This window comes from Lycium barbarum, chromosome 8, assembly GCF_019175385.1.
Source record: "Lycium barbarum isolate Lr01 chromosome 8, ASM1917538v2, whole genome shotgun sequence".
Taxonomy (NCBI): domain Eukaryota; kingdom Viridiplantae; phylum Streptophyta; class Magnoliopsida; order Solanales; family Solanaceae; genus Lycium; species Lycium barbarum.
Window position 1 is genome coordinate 97,552,789 of NC_083344.1, and position 27,912 is coordinate 97,580,700.

General features: G+C 37.4%; 2 protein-coding genes and 1 long non-coding RNA gene across 3 annotated transcripts; 2 read left to right on the forward strand and 1 right to left on the reverse strand.

Moving 5' to 3' along the window:
- Window positions 1–2,546: 2,546 nt before the first annotated feature.
- On the reverse strand, window positions 2,547–7,310 carry LOC132607994 (uncharacterized). The gene is made up of 4 exons (XM_060322078.1): window positions 7,211–7,310; window positions 6,354–7,042; window positions 3,347–3,424; window positions 2,547–3,110 (listed from the first exon to the last, which is right to left on the reverse strand). The coding sequence occupies exons 1-4, from the start codon at window positions 7,308–7,310 to the stop codon at window positions 2,547–2,549; spliced, it is 1,431 nt and encodes a 476-aa protein (XP_060178061.1).
- Window positions 7,311–16,992: 9,682 nt separating this feature from the next.
- On the forward strand, window positions 16,993–19,106 carry LOC132605162 (uncharacterized). The gene is made up of 2 exons (XR_009569069.1): window positions 16,993–17,131; window positions 18,250–19,106. It is a non-coding gene; the product is annotated as an uncharacterized LOC132605162 (long non-coding RNA).
- A 4,475-nt stretch (window positions 19,107–23,581) lies between these two features.
- Window positions 23,582–24,179, forward strand: LOC132607995 (MATH domain and coiled-coil domain-containing protein At1g31390-like). Its single transcript, XM_060322079.1, has 2 exons — window positions 23,582–23,853; window positions 23,957–24,179. Exons 1-2 carry the CDS (start codon window positions 23,582–23,584, stop codon window positions 24,177–24,179), a joined length of 495 nt encoding a protein of 164 aa, XP_060178062.1.
- Window positions 24,180–27,912: the final 3,733 nt, after the last annotated feature.

Below are 27,912 nucleotides of genomic sequence, written 5' to 3' on the forward strand. Positions count from 1 at the left end.
CCATGTATACATCAAATCATATCCAGTAGGATCAGTGACATATACAGAAGTATTTGAGTAAGTAATCCAGGTGGTCAGTATGTAATCCAGGTGGTCCTATTCCTCCATCCTGTATGAATTCCATCAATCACCAAAGTGATAATGTAACCTGCAAAATAGAAAAACAAGTTAGTAGAAAACACTATCACTATACTCTCTTCCCTAAGGACTTGAGTATAGTGATAAATGCCTCTCCACTTCACACCAATAGATCTCTCCTTCAATATCTCATCCGAGTCTTGATTCTCAAATAAGGGAATTATAGTTTATCACTATTGAGAATCCTCTTCCCTTTTGAATCCAGTTCTGCAAAGGAGTTGGCTATCACTTCTCCATGATCAAGAGCATAATTTGCCAAGTGATCAGCCAGCTGGTTGCCCTCCCTCAATATGTGCAGCACCTGTACATCAGCATTGTCAATTATGTCAAGTGAAACCTCCACCACAAAAGCAATATTCCAAGGAGGCTTCCACTGTCTATCCAAGATATTCTTCATTAACAAAGAATCAATTTCAAGTATAAAAGAGTAAACATGCTGAGAGAGGCAGTATCTAGCAGCTTCAAGTAATGCCAGTGCCTCTGAATCAGTATTGGTACTAGTCTCATCCCCCATCTCCTTTGCATGAGCATGAATTAGATCTCCATTACTATTTCTCACACAAAAAGCAAATGAACCCCTACCAGGATTGCCCCTAGTGGCACCATCTTTGTTACACTTCCAAGTTCCATCATTTGGCAAATTCCACATAACTTGAGTAACTTGTAATTTTGGTACAAATTGCTCAAGAATTCTGAGAATGTCATGCCACCTATGTGGGACTGTTTTGATTCCTGGTTTTCTCAATCTAACAATTTGGTGAATATTATTTGATGCTTGATAAATAATTCTGCTGATGGTAACTTTATCCCTGTGCTTATCTCTATTTCAAGATTACCTGTTGCAAATGCATTTCTGCAATGTTAAAACTCACAGCTGAATAGAAATAGGACCATGTCCTTTGTGCAGCTTCACACCTCAAAAAAATATGAGGTACTATTCTTGTTTTGGTTTAGTACAACAACAACACTTAGAAGGCATATTGTAACCCCAACTTCTAATCACATCATCTAAGGGTACTTTGAAGTGCCAAACTCTCCACATCAGTAATGAAATTTTGAATGGTAATCCTTTCACCCATATTTTCTTATACACCTCTTTTTTTTCACCTTTTCTCCTTAGGTACTCCCAAGCAGACTTAACAGAACATTCCCTTCTAGTTTCAAGCATCCACCAAGGTTTGTCAAGTTCATCAGGCTTAGCAAGAAGCCGTACTTCATTGAGAATGTACTCAGCTAGTTCATCAGGAAGATTGTTCCTTATGGCTAGAACATGCCATCTTCCTTGAGTCACCACATCAGATACATTATTAATCTCCTCATTACAATAAAAATCTGGTGGAGTTAAAAAGTACAAAGGGCCTAAACCTGACCAGTTATCAAACCAAAACAGTGCTGAACCCATTCTAGGCTGCCACCAGATTTGATGATCAATCAAGTCCCTTGCTTGAAACAGTTTCCTCCAAATGTGAGATCCTCTCTTCCAAGGTACTAAAATGGGATTATTTTTCTTCAAGTATTTGTTGCTCATGAATGTACTCCACAAAGAAGGTTTAGTTCTGAAGTTCCACCATAACTTAGCACACAATGCCATTGACATGTCACTAAGGGATTTGAATCCTAGTCCACCTTCATCTTGAGGCAAGCATACTGTATACCACTTCGTCCAATGTGTACCCTTCTCACTAATGGTATTGCTCCAAATGAATTGAAATATCTTGTGAAGCTTTTCAATAACAAAAGAAGGTGAATCAATTACTGACAGCAAATGCATTGGCATTGCTTGTAGAACATGCTTCAGCAAAATGGCTCTTCCACCAAATGATAATAATTTTTTCCTTTCCACCCTTGAAGCATGTTTCTAACTTTGGCAATCAACTCTGAGTAAAATGACATTTGTGGTTTAGCATAAAAGATGGGACAACCTAAGTATATTAATGGAAAATTCTTCCTTGCAATACAGTGATTCTCTCCACCTTTTGGAAAACCTCATTATCCACCCTGTCATGCAAGTATATAGAACTTTTGGACTCGTTAATCAACTACCCAGAAGCTTGTTCATACTCCTTCATAACATTCATAATCAAGCCCAAGGATATATCACAGAAGGATGAGAAGATGATGGTGTCATCTGCATAGGATAAGTGGTTGATTTTTGGACTCCATTCGGGCAAGCCAAAGCCAGTAAACCACAGGTTCTCATGTAGTGCATTCAATCCCCTAGATAACACCTCAGCAGCCAATATGAACAATGTAAGTGACAAAGGATCACCTTGTTTGACACCCCTAGTAGAATGGAAAAAACCATAAGGTTGACCATTCACTAACACTGAGTACCAGTTATTTCCAATAATCTCATAGATCAGACTAATGAATTGTTCACCAAATCCCATTTGTCTCAGAACATTTTTTTAAAAAATCCAAGACAATCTATCATATGTCTTTGTCATGTCCAACTCCATGACTACATTAGGAACAATTTGATGATTTCTCTTTTTAGTTCTGAGTCTGATAACAGTGATGATCTCTTGTGTTAATAGAATGTTTTCTACAATGCTTTTTCCTCTTACAAATATTGCTTGATTTTGAGATATCAAATCTGGAACCAAATGAACTAGTCTTTCATGCACAACTCTAGAAAATTCCTTGTTTATAAAATTGCTCAAACTTATAGGCCTCATGACACTAAAAGCTTGTACCTCCTGTTTCTTTGGTAATAAAACAAGGTTAATGTGAGTTATGTATCTTGACAGTTCAAATTCCCTGAAGAAATCCCAGACCATGTGAAATATGTCATCACCAACTATGTCCCAACATTTTTGAAAAAACAGGCCAGTGAATCCATCAGGTCCACATGCACTTTCACTATTTAAACCAAAAACTGCCTGCTTCACTTCATCTTTTGTAGGATTTGCAACCAATTCTTCATTTTGTTCTTTTGAAATCATGGATGGTACATGTTTCAGGATATCAAACTGTGTAGGAACATCAGTTTCATGAAATTGTGCCTGATAAAATCTGATTGCTTCTTATGCAATTTCATTCTCCTAATTAAGCCAAATTCCTGCACTGTTTGCTGCAACCTCTTTCTTCTTCCCTTCACAATAGCATGGAAAATTTTTGAATTTTTATCCCTCTCTTGGAACCAGGACATGCCCGCCTTTTGTTTCCAAAATTCCTCCTCCAAATACAGTACTCATGTCAATTCAACCTGAACTTTCATGAGTTTTCCCCTATTGGCATATGATGGATTGGCTTCAAAAATTACTTCATGAGCTTTAATAGCATCCTACAAATTTGTAATCTTCTGAAAAAATTCACCATAAGTACTTTTACTCCAAGTTAATAACACTTTCTTCATTTTCTTCAGTTTCATATTGAAATTCATGAAAGAGTTTGTCACGACCCAACCCCGTGGGCCGTGACTGGTGCCCGAGCTGGACACCCATACACACTCACTTACCAAATCGATATATCAAGGACTTATCCGTATTCAGCATACATTAAGTTATACAGATACTGAAATCAGATGTCGTCTTAAGCGGTCATATATAGCAAAATATCAGACAGAAGCCGGCAAGGCTGGCGGAAAACACATCGCCCAAATATATACATCCATACACACACATATGGGCCGTTTCGGCCATCACAGCAAACGGGACCGCTTAAGACACAAATCACAGACATAACCAAACAATAACGACCCATGACTCAGATATATGTCTATAGGCCTCTACAAACAACAACAGAAACATATGACGGGACAGGGCCCCGCCGTACCCCAAATAGTCATATATATATATATATATACATATATAGAAACATGTACAATGAAAGATCTGTACCAAAAGTATAGGCTCCGAATCAAAGGAGCACTCCAAAGTAGCAGAATAGGTACCCTACACTGGCGGGTCACCAGAACGAATGTCTGCACCTGCGGGCATGAAGCGCAGCCCCCGAAGAAAGGGGGTCAGTACGAAATAGGTATTGAGTATGTAAAGCATGAAATACACTATCCAAAATCATAACGGAAATACAAAGTATGGAAAATGAGAATAAAAATCAATATACCAAGAAGCTCGTTTTAAGACACAAATAATGCATATATAAGAGTCATGCATAGGGCTCAGGAACGTGGTCGCCACTCCGACGCTAGCGCCACAACACATCATACTCCAGAAGGTTTCAAATCCCCGTACAATCCCGAACATATCGTATCATCATAGCATATCACCACATCATAACACATCATATGCCGTAACACATCATAACGCCGTATATAAGCGGTACCCGGCCCTATGACGAGGGACTCGGGAACCGTAACACATCATACTGCCGAATATAACATAGTGCGGACGATGACAAAACCGGCCCGGGACCCGGCGAACGATATCATAGTAGTATGCACGAGCAGAGTAGTGAGAAACCACATGCACATAAATTAAGACTCGATGGATATGGATACTTACCGACTCCTGAAGGCTCAGAAACAAGTTTCGGGTCAATCCGACTTAGTATGAGAAAGTTATGAGCGTTTGAAGTACAGAACGCTCTATAAGCGTTTCAGAAGCCATTTTTGGGAATTCAAAGTCATAATCATGTAAAGTACCTTTCGGATATCGTTATGGATCAAATCAAATAGAACTTTTGGAATCATATGTACGTATCAAAGTATGTCAAAGACTCGATGGAATAATCGATCGTGCTAGCATTTGAAGGTTCAAGACTTTAGTCAAATCATTCATTTCTCGAATGTCATTCGGAAACATATTGGCCAAACTTCAGACATTATAGACATGCATTAAAACCATACGAAACAGCTTATGGAAATCAAGAACGCTAGCCATCCTAGTGGCTCTAAGAATAAGAATATTTCAGAAGTCATACATGTACATCATATACTTATTTCGTAAGGATCATGCCAAAGAAGAAAAAGGGTAGGCTTTACATACCTCGCTCGCCTCCTAAGCTAATCCCAACTCAAGTCTCGGGCTCCCCAAGATCTACAATAACGTAATTAATTACCAAACGTTAGCTACAAGTACTTAGAAATTCGATTCTAACTAACACTTGTCTACAGAAATTTCGGCAGCATCTCCCCTGCAAATACAACAACCCCGAGAATTCAACTCGGCCAAATTTATCAACAAACATACCAACAATCATTTCTACAATACCAACAATCAATTTGAAACATATTCTAACATTAGTAACCCGCTCAACATTCAGAACAACCCAACTAAACTCTATTCCACCCGAAACTCTACAAATGCAACAAAAGCTACAACAACGCATTTTCTTCTTTCAAATTCATAAACTACAACAACAATTCATACTTAAGCAACTTCATTCCCACAATTACATAAAACCATATTAAAATCGCATTAATTCCTACAACAACCCACAACCAATTTCAATGCCGACTTGAACCATTAAACCTTCATTTGCATCATAAAGTCCACAACAACACAACTAACATACTAAGTAAAATTAATTCATCTCTTCTCCGCCATACAACAACCACACGGCCACAATTCTACACACACACCCACACGGCCACACACAACACACATTATTTCCATAATTTTCATTCATTTCTACATACTACAACATACATAAATCTTGCATAACATATAAAAGAATATGAATTCTTACCTTTTTCCTTAATTTCCCACTTGACTAGAATTTTGGACTTGCAACAAAGAGTAGTTTTCTTGCTCCAACAATTATACCACGTTAAAGAGGACCTTTGAATTAGTAAGAATACTAGAAAAATATATTTTTTTAGATCAAGATTGATGGCTTCAAAATTTTCTTCTTCTTTTTTTTCTTGGCCGAGAGGCCCTTCTCTCTTGCTCTCAAGTTTCTTTTTTCTTGAATGTTCTTGAATAAGATGATAAAATAATAGTCATCCCTTTTTATTTGACTTGGATTAAATTCACAAGTGGGCCTTGGCCGGCCAGGCTTGGGATTATTTCCTTTTTGTTTTTTTGTTTTTCAAGCCCAATTATTTCACGACTAATTTTTGTAATTCATGAAACTATTTTCCAAATTTCCAATTTTGCCCTTAGCCTTCCTCAACATTTCTGCATCAATATTTTCATGAACAACTTATGCATTAAATAAGATCAAAAATATTGCCTTATCTCTTACTAGTCACAATTATCTCAAATTATCCGAATGTGCAAAATACGGGATATAACAGAGTTGGCCAATACATCAGTCTCCCAATTATCTTTCACCACATTCAAGAAAGTATCATGTTTAGTCCTGAAATTCAAGAATTTGAATGACTTCTTAAATTGCTGAACTTGTTGTTTGCATTCAAGTAGTAGTGGTGAATGATCTGAACCAAACTTAATCAAATGTGTGATCTCTAATCCTGGAAATAGCTGTTGAAGTTCAAAGTTGCCTAAACACCTGTCTAATCTCTTGAACACACAATTATCTTCCCCCCTCCCATTCCACCAAGTGAAAATACTACCTTTATAGCCCAGGTCTGAGAGATTGTATGATTGAATGTAATGCCTAAAATCTTCTACTTCATTCAGTGTCACTGGCAGACCCCCATATTTCTCTTCTTCATCAATAATGACATTAAAATCACCTCCCACAAGCCAAGGTAATGTCAAGTCTGATCCTAAGTGATACAAGGATTCCCACAGTTCTCTTCTTTCAATCCTGTCACATTTGGCATACACCAGTGTAACAATCATTTTTGTGCTATTGTTGGAGTTGGACAACTTCAATGTCATTTGTTGGACACTATCTACAAGCACATTTATTTCATATTCAGCATCCACAAAGGCCCATATTTTGCCTGAAACATTGCATAATGCAGTTTCCAAGCCTAATCTTCTCCTGTAACTATCCAACTTATAAGCTTGTTGTAAAGGCTCCATCAAACCTATAAGGAAGAATCTGTTTTTATTATGCATTGACAAAAGCCTTTTGAAGGCATTTTTGGTGTTCACTGATCTAATATTCCATATTAGTGCATTCATCAGTAATTATGGGAATTAGAATTAGTCGTCCTTGTTGTCACCCCTAAAACATGAGGTGTATCTTTTGTTGCCTTTTCCTTGTTTTTCCTGCACCCTTTGCCACCTGCCTAGAAGATATATCACCTCCTTTGCAGCATTCAAAAAATTCTGTGCAGTGGACTCCTCATCCATGTCTATTCTAACTTCATTACCAATAGAAAATGCAACTTGCATGTGGTCAGAATATTAGCAACTTGATTCTGGTTTTTGCCAGAACCATATTGTACCAGTTGATTATTCTTCCCACCTGATCTTCCTTGGTTAGAACTTACAACCTTTCTTGAATTACTACTATTGTTCTGATTTGCCACACCTATTGCTGCATTGTTCTGTTGCTGCTTTTGATGTACACTATTATTCTCTTATACCTGAAGTACTCTTGCTGGTGTAGTATCCACAGTTTCCACCTTCTCCTCAGCCTGTTTATTGGTAGAAACACTTGCACTCCTTTGAATCTTGTATAGACTGCTGCTGTCTGATTGCAACATCTTGAGCTTCTTCTTCATCCACCTCTTGACTCTGCATGCTATCTAATATTTGTACCTTGGCTTTCTTAGCCTTAGTACCAACTGCAACACCAGCAGCAGCATTAAGCTATGGAATGTGATCCTTAGCCTGCTTTTGAACAATCAGATGATCTTGATTATTCCTTCCACCATTAGCTTCCTCTTCAATCATGGCTTTAACCTCGTGGGAAGTTATAATCTCACCCTCCTTCATAATTTCCTCCACCTGCTCACCCCATAATTTCCTGGCACTACTATTACCTTTATCCTCAGCCAAAGTAGTTGAAGGGATATCATGACAAGCCCGTTTAGTAATACCTATGTCCAATCCTGGTTTAAAAGTTGCTTCCACCCACTCCTTAGTCCTAGTAGGTGAAGATTTCTTCCTTCCAAGAGTAAACACTGCTGCATTGACATTCAAAACTTTCTCAGCACGATGACCACCAGTTGCACCCTCGTGATCTCCAGGAGTACCCATCAACTGCATCTGAGGATTATCAACTGCATTTCCCACTTCTGTGTGAACTGATTGGGTTTGAACCTGATCTACCATCAATATACCTTCATGTCCATCATCCTCATTTTCTAATGCTGCAAACTTTTAAATTGTTTGAACAACGCCAGGTTTCCCTAGTTCACCTTGTTTACTTATACCACCATTCTCCTTTGCTGTTGTCAAAGCAATCTGCTTTTGATAATTGTTTCCAACTTCCACCTGTTCTTTTTCTTTTTTGAGTCTTCCATTTATACAAATCTTGCACATCACTAACCACTATGCCACTCTCTAACACCTTGATCACCTGCCTATGATTTTTATTCCTTGTATGCTTTGCCTTCTTATTGTTAGCTTGTTTAACCTTGTTTGTACCTTTGTCTGCTTCTTTCTCATTGTTAGGGGCTGTAGCCTACTTCCCTTTCTCACTACCATCCCCTTTAGTCTCTTCTTCACTCTCCTTATCTAGTAGCAAATCAGGATGAAGTTTCCAACACCCTTCCTCATCGTGTCCTTTTAAATAGCATTCCTTACAATATTTGGGCATGAAATCATAGTGTATTTTCACCCACCTTGACTTAACATCTCCAGTGTTACTATCTACAGCCTAAATTTGCACTCTCTTAGGGTGCAACCAATAAATCTACTTCAACTTTCACACGTCCATAGCTTGGCCTTGTCTTATTTATGGTTGCCTCATCCAAAGTCAATGGCTTTCCAACTGCTGAGGCCATTGAAAACAGTTGCGGCTAACCAAAGTAATTTGGTGCTAGGGTAGGAAATGATATCCAAGTAATGGAAATGGAAGTCTCTTCCTCAGAGTAAAACCAAGGATCCCATTTAAATGTCCTCATGGGATAATACCATCCATTCTCCTTGATCCAAAATGTAGGTTTTGACAAGAGAGATACATAGTCTTCAAATAACTCACATCTTATCAAAACATGCATGTTGCATAGTAATCCAATAGTTGCAGTACTCTTTAATTCACATTGTTTTGGGATAAATCTACGTAGTGCATGCAAATCCGGCAAGCCATAATTGAATTTTCCCACTACTGCATCTTGTAGGTTCTCTTGAACTATGATTCTCTCTATATCCTCCATGCTATATTGTATTGTTGGTTAACCATGATGGTACACAATGGGCTTCATTAGTATAGGTAAGACAGTCGTGGAAGTCAACTATTTAGGGATACACGCATTCAAAGTTGTAGGGTTTAGTATTTTGGAGTAGTCTAGGGTTTGCATGGTTAGTGGTGGTGATTGTATGGGTTGTGCAGCCTTATGAGGAGGCTGCATGGTGGTCTGAGAGGCCATGAATGGCCTGAAAATTGCTCTCGTTGTCTCTAGGTTGCCGTCATACCTAGAGAAAGAAGCTCTCAAGATAGGGTTTCATAGTGAAGTATATTATGCCTAAGAGCCTGTTTGGATGGGCTTATTTTAAGCAGCTTATAAGTTGTTTTCAGCTTATAAGCTGCTTTAGATAAGCTAAGTCAAACGGGCCTAATTATTTTTTTGGGCTTATTTTAAGCACAAAATGACTTTAAGCTGGCCAGCCAAACACTTAAAAAAACTGAAAACAGCTTATAAGCAACTTATAAGCCAATCCAAACGGGCTCTAAGACATCTTCTAAATTCCCTATATAGTTATTGTTCGTATTTTTATCTCAAAAGAAGTACGCCAAAGAGATCATAGAACAAGCTAGCATGTCGTCTTGTAAGCCAAGTGCCACGCCAGTTGACGCCAAACCGAAGTTAAGTGCCACCTCTACCTCACCATTTAAGGATCCTTCACTTTATCGCAGCCTGGCAGGTGCACTGCAATATCTCATGTTCACGAGACCAGACATTTCGTATGCTGTGCAATAGATTTGTCTATTCATGCATAACCCGATGGAGGTCCACATGAATGCTGTTAAACGTATTGTGTGCTATATTAAGGGCACCCTTGATCATGGCTTGCATCTTTATCCATCTAAACCCACCACTCTCATTTCATATATGGATGCAGATTGGGGTGGTTGTCCGGATACCAGGCGTTCGACTTCTGGTTATTGTGTCTTTCTTGGTGATAATCTCATTTCTTCGTCCGCCAACCAGCAGGCCACCATGTCTCGATCTAGTGCGGAGGCCGAATATCGAGGGGTAGCCAATGTTGTTGCTGAGTCTTGTTGGCTACGCAATCTGCTTCTAGAATTTCATTCCCAATACGAAAGGCTACGTTGGTGTATTGTGATAATGTTAGTGCCATATATCTATCTGGAAATTCTGTTCAACATCAACGCACTAAGCATATCGAGATGGGTATTCAGTTCGTCCGTGAACAAGTTGCTCGTGGTGATGTACGTGTCCTACATGTCCCATTGTGATATCAGATCGCGGATATATTTACTAAAGGTCTTCCCTTGGTTCTATTTGAAGATTTTCGCGACAGCCTAAGCGTCCGCAAACCTCCCGCTTCGACTGCGGGGGTGTGTTAGAATATTATGTAAATATTTAGTTACCATCTTTATTGATGTAAATATATTAGAAGAATATTCTAGGCCACCATGTATATATATTAGAAGAATATTTAGTTATCATTATGGTTAGGTGTATATTTAGTTACCTACATTATAGCCTAGGATCTTTATATATATACACATGTTGACAAAGATTAATGCAAGCAGATTATTACCTTCTTACATTGTTAAATTCGTCGTTACTTAATAACGAAAAATTTCATTTTATGTAATAACCGATTTGGTGTGATCCATGTTACCTAATTTCTCGTTTCTATTATGTTCTTACTTAATATTTCATAATCCTATTTTACCCTTCACCTTATACTGCTACTCCCTCCGTCTCAAATTATTTGTCACTCTTTTGTTTGACACGTCCCTTAAGAAATATTAATTAGTTTATTTGAATAAATTTATCCTTATTTATGTCTAAGTTATAATCTCTCTTCATTAAATGTTTACTCGATTTATGTGTTATATCCCGTATTTTCGCGTATTCGGGAAAATTTGAAATAATTTTGACTTGTAGGAAATAAGGTCATAATTGATTTTACTTAACACATGAGTTGTTTACGAAAGAATATTAACGTGGAACTGTTGAAGAAGGCCAAGGGTAAAATTGGAATTTTGGAAATTAGTCTCGGAAATTTCAAAATAGGCCCTAATTAATTGGGCTAGAATGGTTCAAAAAAAAAGAAGAATGAGGCCCAAAAGAGGCATGGGTGGCCGGCCACATGGCTAGCCCAACCCATGGCCTTTAATATTTTCCCATGTGACTAATTTGATAGAGGATATTATTTTTAGAACCTTCAAGACATAAGGAGATAGAGATCAACAACAAAACAAAAAAAAAAAAAAAAAAAAAAAAGAGGAGGTACGTAGTTTTCTGGGATTAGCAGGCTATTACAAAAGATTTGTGGAAAAGTTTGCTTCTATTTCAGCGCCTTTGACAAGGCTAACTCAGAAGGGAGCCAAGTTCCAGTGGACTGATGCTTGTGAACGAAGTTTCCAGTTGCTGAAAGAGAAGTTGACTACAACTCCAGTCCTGAATCTTCCAGAGGGACCAGATGGGTATATTAATTATTGTGATGCTTCTGGTGTGGGGTTAGGCTGTGTATTGATGCAGCACGGTAGGGTTATAGCCTACGCTTCCCGGCAGCTCAAAAAGCATGAAAAGAATTATCCTACCCATGATCTGGAGCTAGCAGCGGTAATCCACGCTTTGAAGATATGGAGGCACTATCTATATGGTGTCCATGTTGATATTTATACAGATCATAAGAGTCTCCAGTATATCTTTAAGCAGAAGGAGCTGAATTTGCGACGGAGGAGGTGGCTAGAGCTGCTGAAAGACGATGATGTTGATATTCTGTACCATCCGGGCAAAGCCAATGTTGTTGCAGATGCACTCAGCCGCAAGTCTATGGGTAGCTTGGCAGATTTGCAACCAGACAGGAAAGAGATAGTACGTGATATTCATCAGTTGGCTAACCTTGGGGTTCGTCTGGCCGATTCTGGAGGTACACAAATTTATGAGGGTTTCTGAATCATCTATTAGGGAAGATATTAAGTGGCACCAATATGAAGATCCTGTTTTAGCATAGTACAGAGACACAGCTCATGAAAAGGAGAAGACTCCGTTCGAGTTTACACCAGACGGAACACTATTGTACAGAGGCAGGTTGTGTGTACCTGATATTGCAGGGCTACGGCAGCAGGTTATGAGCGAGGCACACTATGCTCGCTATTCTGTTCATCCTGGATCGACGAAGATGTACCATGACCTCAGATGCCTATACTGGTGGGATGGCATGAAACGGGATATCGCAGAGTTCGTTGCCCAGTGTTCGAATTGCCAGCAGGTTAAGATTGAACACCAGAAGTCGGGTGGACTGTTGCAAGAAATGGAAATTCCGACTTGGAAGTGGGAGATAATTAATATGGACTTCATTACAGGTTTGCCTCGCACTCCACAGAAGTATGACTCCATATGGGTTATTGTTGATAGGCTGACAAAATCAGCCCATTTTCTCCCCGTCAGGACTACTTATTCAGCTGAGGATTATGCCAGGCTATATATTAAAGAAATAGTGAGACTTCACGAAGTTCCTATATCTATTATCACTGACAGAGGTGCCCAGTTCACGGCTAACTTCTGGAGATCTTTTCAGGAAGGATTAGGGACTCAGGTGAGTCTGAGCACAGCATTCTATCCTCAGAGCGACGGGCAGGCCGAGCGCACTATACAGACGCTAGAAGATATGTTACGGGCCTGTGTTATTGATTTCAGAGGTAGCTGGGATGATCACTTGCCACTGATTGAGTTTGCTTATAATAACAACTACCATTCCAGTATCCAGATGGCTCCGTACGAGGCTTTGTATGACAGAAAATGCAGGTCACCGATCGGCTGGTTCGATGTTGGCGAAACAGAATTAATAGGCCCAGATATGATCCAACAGGCAGTCGATAAGGTGAAACTTATCCGAGAGCGACTATTAGCAGCCCAGAGTTGACAGAAGTCATATGCTGATAAACGACGTCGACCTTTGGAGTTCCAGGTTGGTGACTGGGTATTCCTGAAGGTGTCGCCCATGAAGGGCGTAATGCCATTCGGAAAAAAGGGTAAGCTTAGTCCGCGATATATTGGGCCTTATCAGATTATTCGAAAGATTGGGAATGTCGCCTATGAGCTAGATCTACCATCTGATCTGGGAGCGGTACATCCGGTATTTCATGTATCCATGCTCCGTAAATGTGTCGGTGATCCTTCCACAATATTTCCAGCAGATGATATTCAGGTGACGGAAGAATTATCGTACGAAGAGCAGCCTGTAGCCATCCTGGACCGCCAGGTAAGAAGATTGCGTAATAAGGACGTAGCTTCCGTTAAGGTGCTGTGGCGGAATAATAATAGGGAGGAGATGACCTGGGAAGCTGAAGAAGAAATGAAGAAGAAGTATCCTCATTTGTTCCCTATGCCCACAGGTAATCTAAATCCCTTACTTGGTTATATTCAAAGATGAATGTGTATCATATGAGCCGATCATAAAAAGAAACTCCCCCGAAGTACTTACAGACCCTAAGACTAATCTAACATTCGAGGACGAATGTTCTAAAGGGGGGGAGGATGTTATATCCCGTATTTTCGCGTATTCGGGAAAATTTGAAATAATTTTGACTTGTAGGAAATAAGGTCATAATTGATTTTACTTAACACATGAGTTGTTTATGAAAGAATATTAACGTGGAAGTGTTGAAGAAGGCCAAGGGAAAAATTGGAATTTTGGAAATTAGTCTCGGAAATTCAAAATAGGCCCTAATTAATTGGGCTAGAATGATTCCAAAAAAAAAAAAGAATGAGGCCCAAAAGGGGCATGGGTGGCCGGCCACATGGCTAGCCCAACCCATGGCCTTTAATATTTTCCCATGTGACTAATTTGATAGAGGATATTATTTTTAGAACCTTCAAGACATAAGGAGATAGAGATCAACAACAAAAAAAAAAAAAAAAAAAAAGGAGGAGCATTCGGCCCTCCCCCAAATTTTCACCCCTCAAAAATCTTGATCCAAAAATTATTGTCTTGTGATATTTCCACTAATTTAAGGGTCCTTTACAACTTGGTGTAGCTATTTTGGGAGATAGGGAGCTTGTTTCTTCAAGGTGACAACTTGGTCAAGTGAAGAAGATTGGAGAAAAAGGTAAGAATCAATTCCTTCTTACTATGTTATGAAGGTTTGTTTGTGTTGTAGTATGTAGAAATGAGTAGAAATTATGGAAATATGGAAGTTTGCAAAGTGGGTGTGTATGTAAGTATGTAGCCGTGTGTGTGTGCATTGTTGTGTAGCTATGGTGAGTTGAATTTTATGTTGTATTCTAGTTGTAGTTGTGGTGGACCTTATATTGGAAAATGAAAGTTGAATAAATTTAGTTGAAGTTGGAAGTAGGGATCTTGGCCGTGTGGTATGGAAGTGAGAATGGAATTGAATTAATTTTGTTTAATATGTTAGTTATGTTGTTGTGATCCTTATCATGTAAATGAAGGTTAAATGGTTTAAGTTGGTATTGAAATGGAATGTAGAAGATTATGTCATTTTAGAATGATTTTATGATATTATGAAAATGAAGTGCTAAGGTGTAAATCATGATATGTTAGGAGTTTATGTTGAAAGTTTGAAGTTTCGAAAGAATTATGGTTTTATGGAAATTTTAGGGTAATTGTAAACATTATGTTAAAAGAGAGGAAATGCTCCCGAATGGAATTGGAGTGATCTTGATTGTTAATGTATATGGAAATGTTGACATTGATTTGAAAATGCAAGTTAGATTGGAAATTGTTGCATTATTGGAAAAGAAGACTATTTAAGTTAGAATGCGTTTCTAGTCGATTATTGATGTTGTTGGTATTGTTGTTGGTTTGATTGTTGATGTTTGGAGCCGAGTTAAATCTCGGGGATGTGGTATTTATAGGGGAGATGCTGCCCAAATTTCTGTAGAAAGTGTAATTTAAGATTCAAGTCCTAAAGGCTTGAAATTGATAGTTGGTAATTGTGACCAAATGCAGATTTTGGAGAAAATTGAGATTGAGTTTGGAGAGGCGTAAGACGCGAAGAAGGTATGTAAAGCTATCCTTTTCTTTCTCTTGGCATGTCCTAGATGTACTAGGTTTGAAATTGAACCTCGGGGGATATTCTGTTCATAGAAAACTGAATTTGAAAATGTCCCTTTTTCATTCAATAGAATTGAATCCTATAAGTACGTTTTGTTGAATGAATTTGGTAAGCTTTCACAAATTGCCTGGAAAGTTAGGAAATTGTTCTAAGATCTCCAGGGATGACTCTATAGGCTTAATGTACGTAAATTGAGCCCATCACTTTAGTTGACCCGAGGTGGGTCCACTATGCTCGATTTCACCCTTATTGCATTTTAACCTATTTTGAGAAGTTTTAAAGGAAACGTCTTAACTTTAACTACTCTTCTGTCTACTAAATGACACTTGTTTAAGTTATTCTATTGAGTCTTATAAATTATTTTGGAATATGGAAATGATCCCAAGAAGACTATTATCACATAATCTATTTTTGATATCCGAAATATACGCACCGTCACTATCGTGCGGTTTCATTAATAAGGTTGTTATTCGGAATACTCCATCGAGTCCTTGTAAAATGTATTATGTCTCATATTGCATTAGTTTCTCACTACTCCACTCGTGGGTGTCTCAATGTTTCTTTCACTGAGCCCGGGCCAGGATATGTCATCAAGCGTATTCCACTGCATTGTTCGCCGTGCCTCGATGTGAGGGGACAGGTTTACTTGTACATGGGTTGTGGAGTATGCTGTGCCATGTACACACATTCTGATATGACATGATATGATTTGATATGGCCATCTGCTATGCTATGCTATGTTATGATACGGGGTTATTCCCTATTCTGGAGCATGATGTGTTGTGGCGCCAGTGTCGGGGTGGCGACCACGTCCTGTTCACCGTGTCCCTTGACGGGGGCCGGATATGATATGGCATATGTTTTTGCATACGTTCATTATGTTTTGGAAATATGCATTTGATAATCTGGATATTACACTCATTTTCTACAAGTTCTGTTTTGACTATGATTTCGTTTCGGTACTTCAGGCTTTACATATTCAGTACATATTCCGTACTGACCCCCTTTCTTCGGGGGGCTGCGTTTTCATGCCGCGCAGGTACCGACGACAGATTTGCTGATCCGCCTGCTTAGGACTATATTCTGCTATATTGGAGTGCTCTATTGTTCGGAGCCTACGTTTTGGTACAGTCTTTTGCCATTGTACATATTTATGCTATTCAGGGGTACGACGGGGCCCTGTCCCGTCTTATGATTCTGATGTGTTCTGTAGAGGTCTGTAGACATACATGTGGGTTCTGTATATGTTTGGGGTTGATATGATCTGTGATAGCCTTATCGGCTTCTACGTGCTATATATGTTCATCCGAGATAGTTAGTGACGCCATTTGACTTTTATATCTATATATATTCTGCTAATATGCCGGTTTGGGTTATGGGGTACGTCCGGGTGTCCAGCACGGACACTAGTCACGGCCTACGGGGTTGGGTCGTGACATTATGTATCATTCTCATTAATGACAAAATTCTATTAAGGATAAAATGAAAAAAAAAATTGTGTCTTGAACTTCTAAAACGACAAAAAATTTGATACAATAATTTTTATTAATCATTACAAATAATTTGAGACGGAGGGAGTACTCAAATTATTTAACTCCCACTCAAACACCCTAGCTTACGGCCTACTCTTACTTTCTTCTGCCTTCTCAACTTCTTATACGTCTGCTCTCTTTTTCTTTCTTCATCTTTGTCTCCTTCTATTTTTTGGTGAAAAAACTTTGACGATTTTAGTTTACTATTTTTATTTGCTCAGGTTTCTTCTCTGGTTTCGAAATTACAGGTATTCTTCTTGTCAACCATGTTTTTAAATCCTTATTCTGCTACAAGCATATCTCAGTTATTTAAGAGCTTTTTTCTGGATTAGTATTCTTTTTATTTGTTCTTATAGCTAATATGATACGGATGTTCTACTTGCTACTTCAACATTCTGTCTGGATTTTTATCTTGTTCGTATACTTTTTTTAACTAAACTCTTGTTCGTTCTGGATTTTTCTTTATATTTGTTCGTTACTTTTGTTTTCTTGCTAAACTCTTGTTCGTTACTATTACTCTGTTATTGTGCGTTAGACATTACTAATTTTTACTATGCATCAGTATTTCGTTTGTCTTTATTTGAATCATGTTTTTTTTAATGAACTTTAACGTGAAAACACTACTCCATTATAAAAGCAAAAAGAGCCTGGGAAAATTAATAATTGATACCACATGAAAAAACAATTACTCCCTCCGTCCTATTTGGAGAGTTAAACTGCTCTTTCTTTGACTACGATGTTTTCTCCAACTCTTTTCATATATTGTGAATTATTAATTATGCAGACTTATTGTACTTTTTATGTAATTTTCAAATATGTATATTTAATTTTAAAATACTCGAAGAATTTATGTTTGAAATTGAATCAAATAAAGAGCTGCTTGACTCCACAAATAGGTAAACACTTATATAAATTGGGACGGATGAATTACTTTTTTATAAGTTCTGGACCATGTTTTTGATCCCAAAAGAAAAGAAACTTTTTAAGAATATTTTTTTGAAAATAATTGTATTTCAATTGCATATTTCGTTTTTTAAAGTGCAGCAGATAATATTCCATGTAGCATGCATGTGCTATTAAATAGTTTATGTTCATACACCCAGTTGCATGAATTTAATTGTGTTTGATTTTGGCTTGAGTTTTTTTTTTTTTTTCTTCTCTTTAAGTTCTTAAACCTAAGTCCAAATATTATTTTGGCTTTCGTTGATTTATTAAAAAAAAACGTGTAGTAGTTATTGATAAATTTAATATTTACAATAGTTTACGGATTTTAGTAACTTGCCAGTCTATCTAAACATAGGATCTACAAAATACAATACATTATGAAACGATGGGTAACAATGAATGTCACCTTTGTCATTCCCAGGCAAAAATCATGGCAAGGCGCTGCATATGGTTTTCTTGGACTCTTCTTTCCAGCAGTAGACCATCAACACTCAGTTCCTATCCATCCCTTCTGGGCCAGCGCCTTCACCCTCACCGTTCTCTTTCCACCATCCTCACCAGGCACGTCGCTCTTTCTCGGTATGTACAAAACATCCCACGTTAAGCACAAATTAATCGCCCACCGTGGAACTCGAGCCCGCGAGCACAAGGTTAAGAGCCTTGCGCTCTACCAACTGAGCTAGACGGCTTAATTTAAAGTAAAGTGTACTTTTTTAATTTGTTTAATGTAATTTTCAGGACTAATGGACTACTGGGATGCACTCGGTCGCTGCTATGTCTGACATCACATATCCAAATGCAGAAACGCACTTATTACTATGGTACCTTTTTCTGTCGCACTTTCCCTCATCGCTAGTTTTCAATTGTGAGTCCTAATAATATGCTAATAAAAGTAGCAATTTTGCAAAGTACTTTGAGCCCTCTTCTTCTCATGTGATTCCTCGACTTTAGCTAGCCATTTTAAACTTTAAGGTTGATTTTGGAATTGAATCACAGAATGCTTTATTGCATGCCTCATCAGTTTTCTTTTCTATTGCCAGGTGTAGCCATAAAGCAGAATACATACATTGATAAAAAGGAGTACTAAGTTTTACCTTTGTTTATGTTATGAGTGATACAACTTTTAGTTGGACCATGGAGAAACATGTTTATAGCAATTAGAACTGATCTCACACTTTTGGTAGTCACTAGGGCTGATAGTTCTAAAAGAGTAGAAGAACATGATCGGGTAGTCACACACTTCTTGTACCATTTGAAATAAAATAATTGTTGGGAAATTTTGGAGAGAATCAAATTTGACTATAATATATATAGTCAAAGATAGACACTTGAACCCTTGGGCCTTTGGGCCTATGGTTGCCTGATATTACTCAGCCTTCTTATTAATTTGTTTTGATAACCAAAAATTAGGGTTAGTGGGACACAAATCAAAATTCGGTAATAATGAGCTCGCCCCTCTACCGTTCTCTACTTAAATATTAGGCTTTTGTATGTGGCGAGGTTCAATCCGTGATGTACGACTAATCCGCTCATCATGTGCTATATATCTTATTAATTTCTATTTTAACTTTATTATTATTATTATTATTATTATTATTATTATTATTATTATTATTGTTGTTGTTGTTGTTGTTGTTGTTGTTGTTGTTATTAATATTATTATTGTTATTTATTTTAAACGTTTTGAACTTTAAATTAGGTGGTTGTTATTTTAGTGTCTTCTTCCGAATGGTGGTCTGTTTTTATCATACACATCTTAACAAAATTTGAGGCATTATAAATACCTGTTTATACCTCCAAACGAAATAATTACAATCAGATTATCATTCTCTGTAGATACAAAAACGTCTTATCGTATAGTAACCCAAGATAATCTTACTGTGACTTTTGACAATGTTGCAACCTAAGGTGATACTCTGAACAATAGTATGAACTCTAGTTCTTCTGATGGCAAAGGAAGGTAATTATGTCCCTTAGCCCGTCAAAGAGTTAGAAAGGAGAAGAACTTAGATTTTAGTTTTATCTCTTCTCATGCAATAGTATTCTTAGTTGAAGGAACTAGAGATGAGGTAATAACTAACATAAGCACTGTCTTGATTTTGGAAGAGGATCTTATAACTTATAGTGACTCCAACAGATAGTCGTCACAAAAAGCCTTATTTCTTGTGGGATCTAGAAATACCAGCATGAAATGGATTCTCTTATATCAAATGACACACTGGTCTTGACAAATTTGTCTCCTAATACTAGGGATGTCCAGTATTTGGATTAAACCGAAAAACCTAACTGAAACTGAATCTTTTTGTTACTTGGTTTGGTATCAGATGACTCGGTCTGGATACCTAATGTGCCAAGGAAGGTGTGTTTCTTTACGTGGTTAGCTACTATAGGGTGATTTTGATGGTGGAGAATTTTTAGGAAACGAAAGGTGGTCTGTTTGAATTGGTGTTTCCTATGTAAGGAGACAGGTGAGGATGTGGACCATATTTTGCTTCATTGCAAACTAGTCACAAGGCTATGGTGGGATATCTTTAGATGGTTTGGTGTTTCATGGGAAATGTCGAAATCCGTGAAGGAGTTGTTGTTCAGTTGGAAGGGTGGAGCTAGGAGAAGAAGTCACAAGGCTTGGAATGTTACTCCTCTTGCTTTAATGTAGGTCATTTGGAAAGAGAGAAGCATCAGAGCTTTTGAAGGGGTGGAGTTGAGCTTCGCTCAATTGAGGAGTAGTCTCCAATCCCTTATTTTCTTTTGGTGCACTCATGTAGTTCCCGTTTGTATAGAGGATTGGGTGTCATTTGGAGAGAACCATATTTTGTAGGTTTCTCCTTTATTGGTATGTCTCTTGTATACGACCAGGTTAGCCTTGTTATTATCAATGAAATACTTTACCTGATAAAAAAAATAAAAATAAAAATTCAGCAAGGAGACCAAAAGTCCCTCAAAGTTGATCAGCAACAGAGTTTGGTATTCTCTTCAACATGTCTGCAGTTCCTCTGAAGGTGGTGGCATTTGAGATAGTCTCCCTACTTTATTAACCTGGCTACTGTTCTTTTCAAATGACTTAGGTTTCAAGTTTCATGGCCTACTTAGAATTTCAAGAATCTGCGTGCAGCTTTAACAATTCCAAACATATATAGTTATTATAACAAAATTCAATTTAGGAACAGGGACATTTTTTTGTTATAATTTGAATTTCTTATCATTCTTATTTATTTTGAATGACTACCTTTTGAGTTTCTTCTTGCTCTTCGCTTCAATGTCTAATTATATATTTGTCCTCTACATTTCAAAATGGGTAGAAAATAGAGATGCAACACCAACACGTTACTTGATGAACCTTGAATCATTTTATTTGCTCTCAGACAATGGTATTAACAAGTATGAATCAAGTGAGTTTGAATCCAGCGGCTACAAATGGTACTGCTCATATCATTAACTTCTCAAAATTTGTTAAAACTTCAATCTTATTTTTGTCTCTATTTCTGGCAATTGCTTTTCAGATTTCAAATTCTATCATGCACAATATTTTTGTTGATGTTGAGCTCTCACACTACTCGTCTGTTAGCTTGCCTTTACATAATGTAATTATAAGCATCGGTGTGGTATTTTTTATGTGTCCTCCAAAGTAGACAAATACTTGTGACAGTGGAGAACTTCTTTTTGCTTTGCTTAATTGATATACTTGTGTTAAATAAATAGGGTATTAAGGTACTTAATAGTGAAAGCTTCTAATATTTGACTGATCTATCACGATTAATTGGACTCTATGCTACTTTTTTTTTTGTTTAAATTTTTCGCCATATGGTGGCGAGATCTTCCCATATCACCAACAAAAAGTGTTAAAAGGGGGATAGGGACAATACGTCCTTACCTCAAATAAAAAAACAGAACATGGCTAAACTCTACATCTATACAATTTTAAAAACAAGCTATAGATGAGGATCCAATGTATCCAGGCAAAAGAAAAACTACTGCAAGCTTTCTGGATCTTCATCATCTACCACAAAAATATTTTTCCTTTGTTTAGGCCTTAGGGAAACCATTTGAATGTAATCCAGTTTGAAGGCGCTAACAGCTGTAGATGGGAGATCATGTTGCGAAAGGGTCATCAAGTCATCATTGTAGAGACTCAATTTAGCTAAAGCATCAGCAACTTGATTTGCTTCTTCAAAATTTAAGTTTGTAGAAAAATCATGGATCTGTTTTATACACTTCTTCATCTGCCAAGGCACAGTGAAGTTGCCTATAATCACTTCTACCTTAATTTGTGAATCACACTCTAGGATAATATTGTCATGAACATTTTTTGGCCCATTCCATACCAATTAAGGCAGCTTTGGCTTCAGCCATCTTGCTAGAGTTGTGACCAAAAGAATATGCGAAAGCCATAATAAGATTACCTCTGTGATTTCTACAAATGCCACCAATACCAGATTGACCAGATGAATTTTTGCTCCCATCAGTGTTGATTTTGATCCAACCCTCAGGAGGTTTATGCCATTCAACTACTATGTTACATGGGCACTAACTGAAGATGTTGAATTACCTGAAGGGAATTCAAGAAGCTAAGATTAATTTAAGCTGAAAGGTGCATGCTACATCATAACCTAATTAATTTGTAGAGATGTTTTGAACATAATTGTTAATGTCAGTAATATGTTATTAAGATATATACCCTGGGCCCCTGGTGGTACTAAACAAAGAAGTCATGGCATCAATATTGGGAGAAAGCTTACTGTTCATCTTATTTTGTTATGATGGATCAATGTGTGTTCAATTTTAATGAGTGCTGAGAGGAAAAAATTATAGAATATTTAGCAAATGTACATATATTAAGTAACCAAAGTAATGGCCATGCATGATTCATTTTCTATTAAACTATTTTCTGTTAAACTTTTAACAATTGGACTTATGTGCATTCATTAGGTAACCAAAGTACTGGACAAGAGTAAAAAGGAAAGGAAGGATTAATTTGTTAAACTTTTCATTTGTCTAAAGCACCTAGATTGAACTAGTATGGATACTTGTACATGCCGTGAATGTTCAATAAACCTGCTAAAATTGACCATACCGTTAATAGATCAATACTTATATCCAATACTCATATCTGACTCCGTGATTAATAGCTATGAACTGAATATGCTCATTTCAGTTATATGAACTTAGTTGGCACGAGTTTTTGAGTCCATGTACCATAAACTGGTAATGGAATGCAAGAAGGGTTAGCTATAAGCTATGAAGCTCGATGGATTGGATAAACTGGAAATCTTTGTTAAAACCTTGATTTTTTGTTTCTAATATAATTGCATAGCCTGGATTGTAGCACAATGGTGTAGGATACTTGACATACAACTTTCTTTCCATAACAGAAAAGGCAAAGAAATGTCTTTTCTGTTGTATAGGTTAAGGTGTTATATATTTCCCAACAAAGCCTGCACCTTTTAATTATCAAGTTTTTCTTTTGTTATCTAGTTCCTTTATAATATTTGCATTTCCATTATAGAAGACCTTTGTTGGCAAGATCTACAAATGATGAGTTTTAGCATTTCATAGTTTTGATAATTTGATCAAATTCATGACAACTATAGTGTAGTGAGAGGTATAGTGTTTTTCTCTTTGTGACAGTCTTCTTCTTGACGCCATCCGAAGGTTTCTTAGAATATATAAATTATGTCATTAGTACAAATAGAATACTTTCGATTTAAATAGGCAAATCTTTACTATGTTAGGACAATAAATATTTTGATGCAGGAATGGAGCGATGTTTTCGCAATATCAAGACTGAATGGGGTTTCTCGAGATGTATTTCTCATGCAACATTCAAAGATCCTTGTAATGGTTACCTTTTCAATGACGAATGTGTCTTTGGACTAGATGTATATGTCACCAGGAATCACGGAGTAGGTGAATGTATGTCCTTGTTGAAAGACGTCAAGGCTTATAAGCTTGAATGGACGATTTCTGAATTCACAAAATTGAAAAATAAGTTGTTCTCTGAAGTGTTTACTGTTGGAGGTTACAAATGGTATATTGTTCATGACCTTTTCGTTCGTCATATATATTCTTATTTCTTTCATACATGTGTTTGTCTTTGTAATGTAAATACAATTTGATGTGTTTGGATGCAGGAAAATTTCGCTATATCCTACAGGTAATAGTGAACAAGAAGGCAAGAGCATCTCCATCTTTCTTGAATCAGCTAATGCTAAAGGATTTGATAGTCAAACAAGGATCCAGGCAAAATATTCCATTTTTGTCAAAGACAAGATTAGTGGTGCACATTGCAAGATGACTGGTACATCCTCTTTTTCCTTAATTTTGAACTGTTTTGGTTTCTGCATTAGTGGGTAATGTGTTGATTTTGGATAACTAATTACCAAAATGAATTTCTCTTTACCTAGAAGAATGTTTTGTAATTTGGTGTTTTATGCTATTAGATAATCTATTATCTTAATACTAAATTGAATGAACCTTAAAGGAAGGTTCCCTTTTTCACATTAGATGGAAGTTAAGAATAATGCAGAGTAACGTTTTGATATTTTTAATTAAACTAGTTTCTGAATTTGCATGTGTATCCAATATTAATTAGTATAAACTTTTTAAAATAACATTAATAATATTAAATGTGTGTGCTGTCTACCATATCTCCTTTTCCAGCTTTGTTTAGTTTCAGGCCTGGAGTGTTGGCGAGATTGCAATTCTTCATCTTGAACTTGTCTAAAATTTCCCGCACATACTTCTTTTGGGAAACAGATATCCCATCATCCGATTGCACTACTTCTAAAACAAGAAAATAGTGCATCTTACCAAGATCAGACATCTCGAGCTCATCCATCATAGACTTCTTGCAATCAGCAAACATGGCATTATCATTTCTATAAATATAAGATTATCAACATATAAACACAAAATGAGCATTTTTCCAGATTCTCCAATTTTAACAAAAAGAGTGTTCATATGGAAATTTCAAGAAAATAAGCCTCAATGCTACTATATCAAGCTCGCGGAGCTTGCTTTAGCCCGTAAAGAGACTTTTTCAACTTGTGCACCTTATGCTCATTTCCAACTTTAATATAACCAGGAAGTTGTTCTACAAATACCTGTTGTTCCAAGTACCCGTACAAAAACGCTTATTTGACGTCTAGTTGGAAAATAAACCAAGAATTTTGTGCGGCCAAAGCAATCACCAATCTGATTATATCGTGCCTCGCAACTGGAGCAAACACTTCTGTGTAGTCAATTTCATATCCTAGCCTGTATCCTTTAGCCACAAAGCGTGCCTATACTAGTCAACTTCACCATCTTCTTTCAGCTTTGTCTTGAATATCCACTTCACACCAATAGTTTTGTGCCCCTTTGGAAGATCCAATAGTTTTGTGCCCCTTTGGAAGATCTGATAGCTCCAAACGTGCTATTTCTTTCAATAGTATCAATTTCATCATTCATAGCTTTCCTCCATTTTTCTTCTTTGACAGCATTCTCAAAAGTCGTAGGATCACTATCTGCAAACAAGGCAAAGTGGGAAACATCATCTTCATTTATATCAATTCCTGCTACCTCATAATTCATCATCCACGTGGGCCTTCTACGAGCACGGCGGATAGATTGATCTGTTGTATGAGTTTCTTCCAAAGCTGAGGGAAAAATTTCAGCAGTTGGTAAAATTTCAGCATGAGTTAGTGAAATTTCAGCAGTTGTAGGAGTTGAATTCTCTGAATTTTCAGGCATTGCAATTACTGCTTCAGCTTTATTATCAACTAGAATTGGAGTAGATTGTTGCATACTCCAAGCCCAAGTGCTTGCTTCATCAAAAATAAAATCTCAGCTGGTCACAACCTTCTTTGTCAATGGACTGAACAGCTTGTACGCCTTGGATGCCTTACTAACACCAAGAAAAACACATTTCTCGCCTCTATCATCAAGCTTCTTTCTTTTTGCATCAAGGATGTGTGCATAAGCAATGCACCTAAAATTTTTGAAGTGGTCTACAACCCATTTCCTTCGGCTTCAAGCTTCCTCAGGGTCATATCTCGAAGAGCAAAAGTGGGACTTCTGTTCAAGATGTGGATGCTCCAATTCACTACTTCCGGCAAAATTCCTTTGGAACTCTTCCTCGAGTCAGCAAGCTACGAACCATATTGAGAATGGTTCTATTCTTCCTCTCCGCCACTCCGTTTTGTTGCGGTGTATATATGCTGTTATGAGCTCTTTTCGAATGCCACGAGTCTCACAAAATTCATCAAATACTTTAGAGCAATATTCTCCTCCGCGATCTGTCCGCAGGCTCTTAATGGTTCTTCCAGTCTCATTCTTCACACGATCTTTGAAGCTTTTAAATGATTTTTGCTGCAGAATATACACCCAAGTCTTCTTGGAATAATCATCAATAAAGGTAATAAAATATTTTTTACCTCCATTAGAGCAATATTGCCAAATATCTGAGTGTACCAGCCCCAATAGCTCATTGGCTCTCCATGACTTACTTTTGGAAAACCGAGAACGATGCTGTTTGCCAAAAACACGTTCTTCACAAACTTGGGAGGGAACAACAATTTTAGGAAGCCCCGTCACCATACTCTTCTTTTGAAGGATCTTCAAGCCACCAAAGTTCAAGTGACCATATCGAAAATGCCACAACCATGAAGAGTCTTTTACTTCTGCCATAAAGCAAGGTTGAACATTTTCAATCTTCAAAAGGACCAACCTGTTTCCACTCATTTTCACAATAGCGATAACTCCTTTGGATGGATCAGAAATTTCACAAGCATCATTCCTAAAGGTGATGACATACCCTTTTTCTAACAATTGACCAGCACTCAACAGATTACTTTTCTAAGCAGGAGCATAGACACATTAGATATGGTTTCGACACACCCCTTCTTGGTTCTAATATTAATATTTCCTTTTCCCATCACATTCACAGTGGAGAGATCACCAAAACTAATCGCCGAATGGAAGCTTTCATTTAAATAAATAAAAGAAGACTTACTTCCAGTCATGTGGTTCCTACAGCATGTATCCACATACCAAATAGCTTGCTCCTCATGCTCATTTTCAGCATAAAATTCCATTAACAAGGTTTCTCCTTCTTGGTTCTCCGCCAAAATTCGACTTTTCTTCATTCTCATTAGGCAGCCTAGTATAACATTCAGAACGATAATGACCAAATTAATGACAACGATAGCATTCTACCTTGGATTTGTCAAAATCCCTTCCTCTGCCTTTGTCGTCGTCATCATTGGCTCTAAAATTTCTGCTGCCATCTTTATTGCCTCCCTCTCGATCTCCTTTCCCTCTTCCTCTACCTCTACCCCCTTCCTCTAGAATTGGAAGAAATAAAAGTAGAAGCCTTCAAGGCCTGCTCTTAGCAAAATGAACTGCGGTTCATCTTCTGCTCATGTACCAATAAGGAACTTTGCAATTTGTCAAGCGATAACTCATCCATTATCTTTTGACTCCTCAATGAAGCAAACGACATAGTCATTCTTCGGGGTCAGGGAGCACAATATCTTTTCCACAATTGTGACATCGGTCATCTTTTCACTATGAAATCCCATTTTATTGCTTATCTCCATTGTTCTAGCGTAGTAACTCGTTGTAGAATCTCCTTCCTTCATCTGCAAAGTTTCAAAATCCCTTCTCAAGGCTTGAAGCTGTGCAGGCTTCACTCTAGCAGTGCCTTGATATTTTTTCTTCGTGGAATCCCAAATATCCTTAGAAGTTTCTTTGAAAAGTATAGTTTCTAGGGTGGAACGATCAATAGCCTGAAAGAGATAATTCTTCGCTTTTAGATCTTTTAGCTTTATCGCTTCCAACTCTGCATTTTGAGTATTCGTCATAGTTTCGCCTTCCGCCAGAGTGTTACGTCCCGTATTTTTATACATTGGGACAACCCGGATTAACTATGACAATTAAGGGCCAAGACTATTCCGGGATTTGAAGTCGGGACTTTTGACCATTTGATTTTATTTTGAGACATAAGTTGAATATGAAATTGAGGGCATTGGACACTTAGGAAAAATTGGGACCACAATTCATAAAATTGGAATTTAAAAATCTTGCACCAAAAGCCATGGTGGCCGTG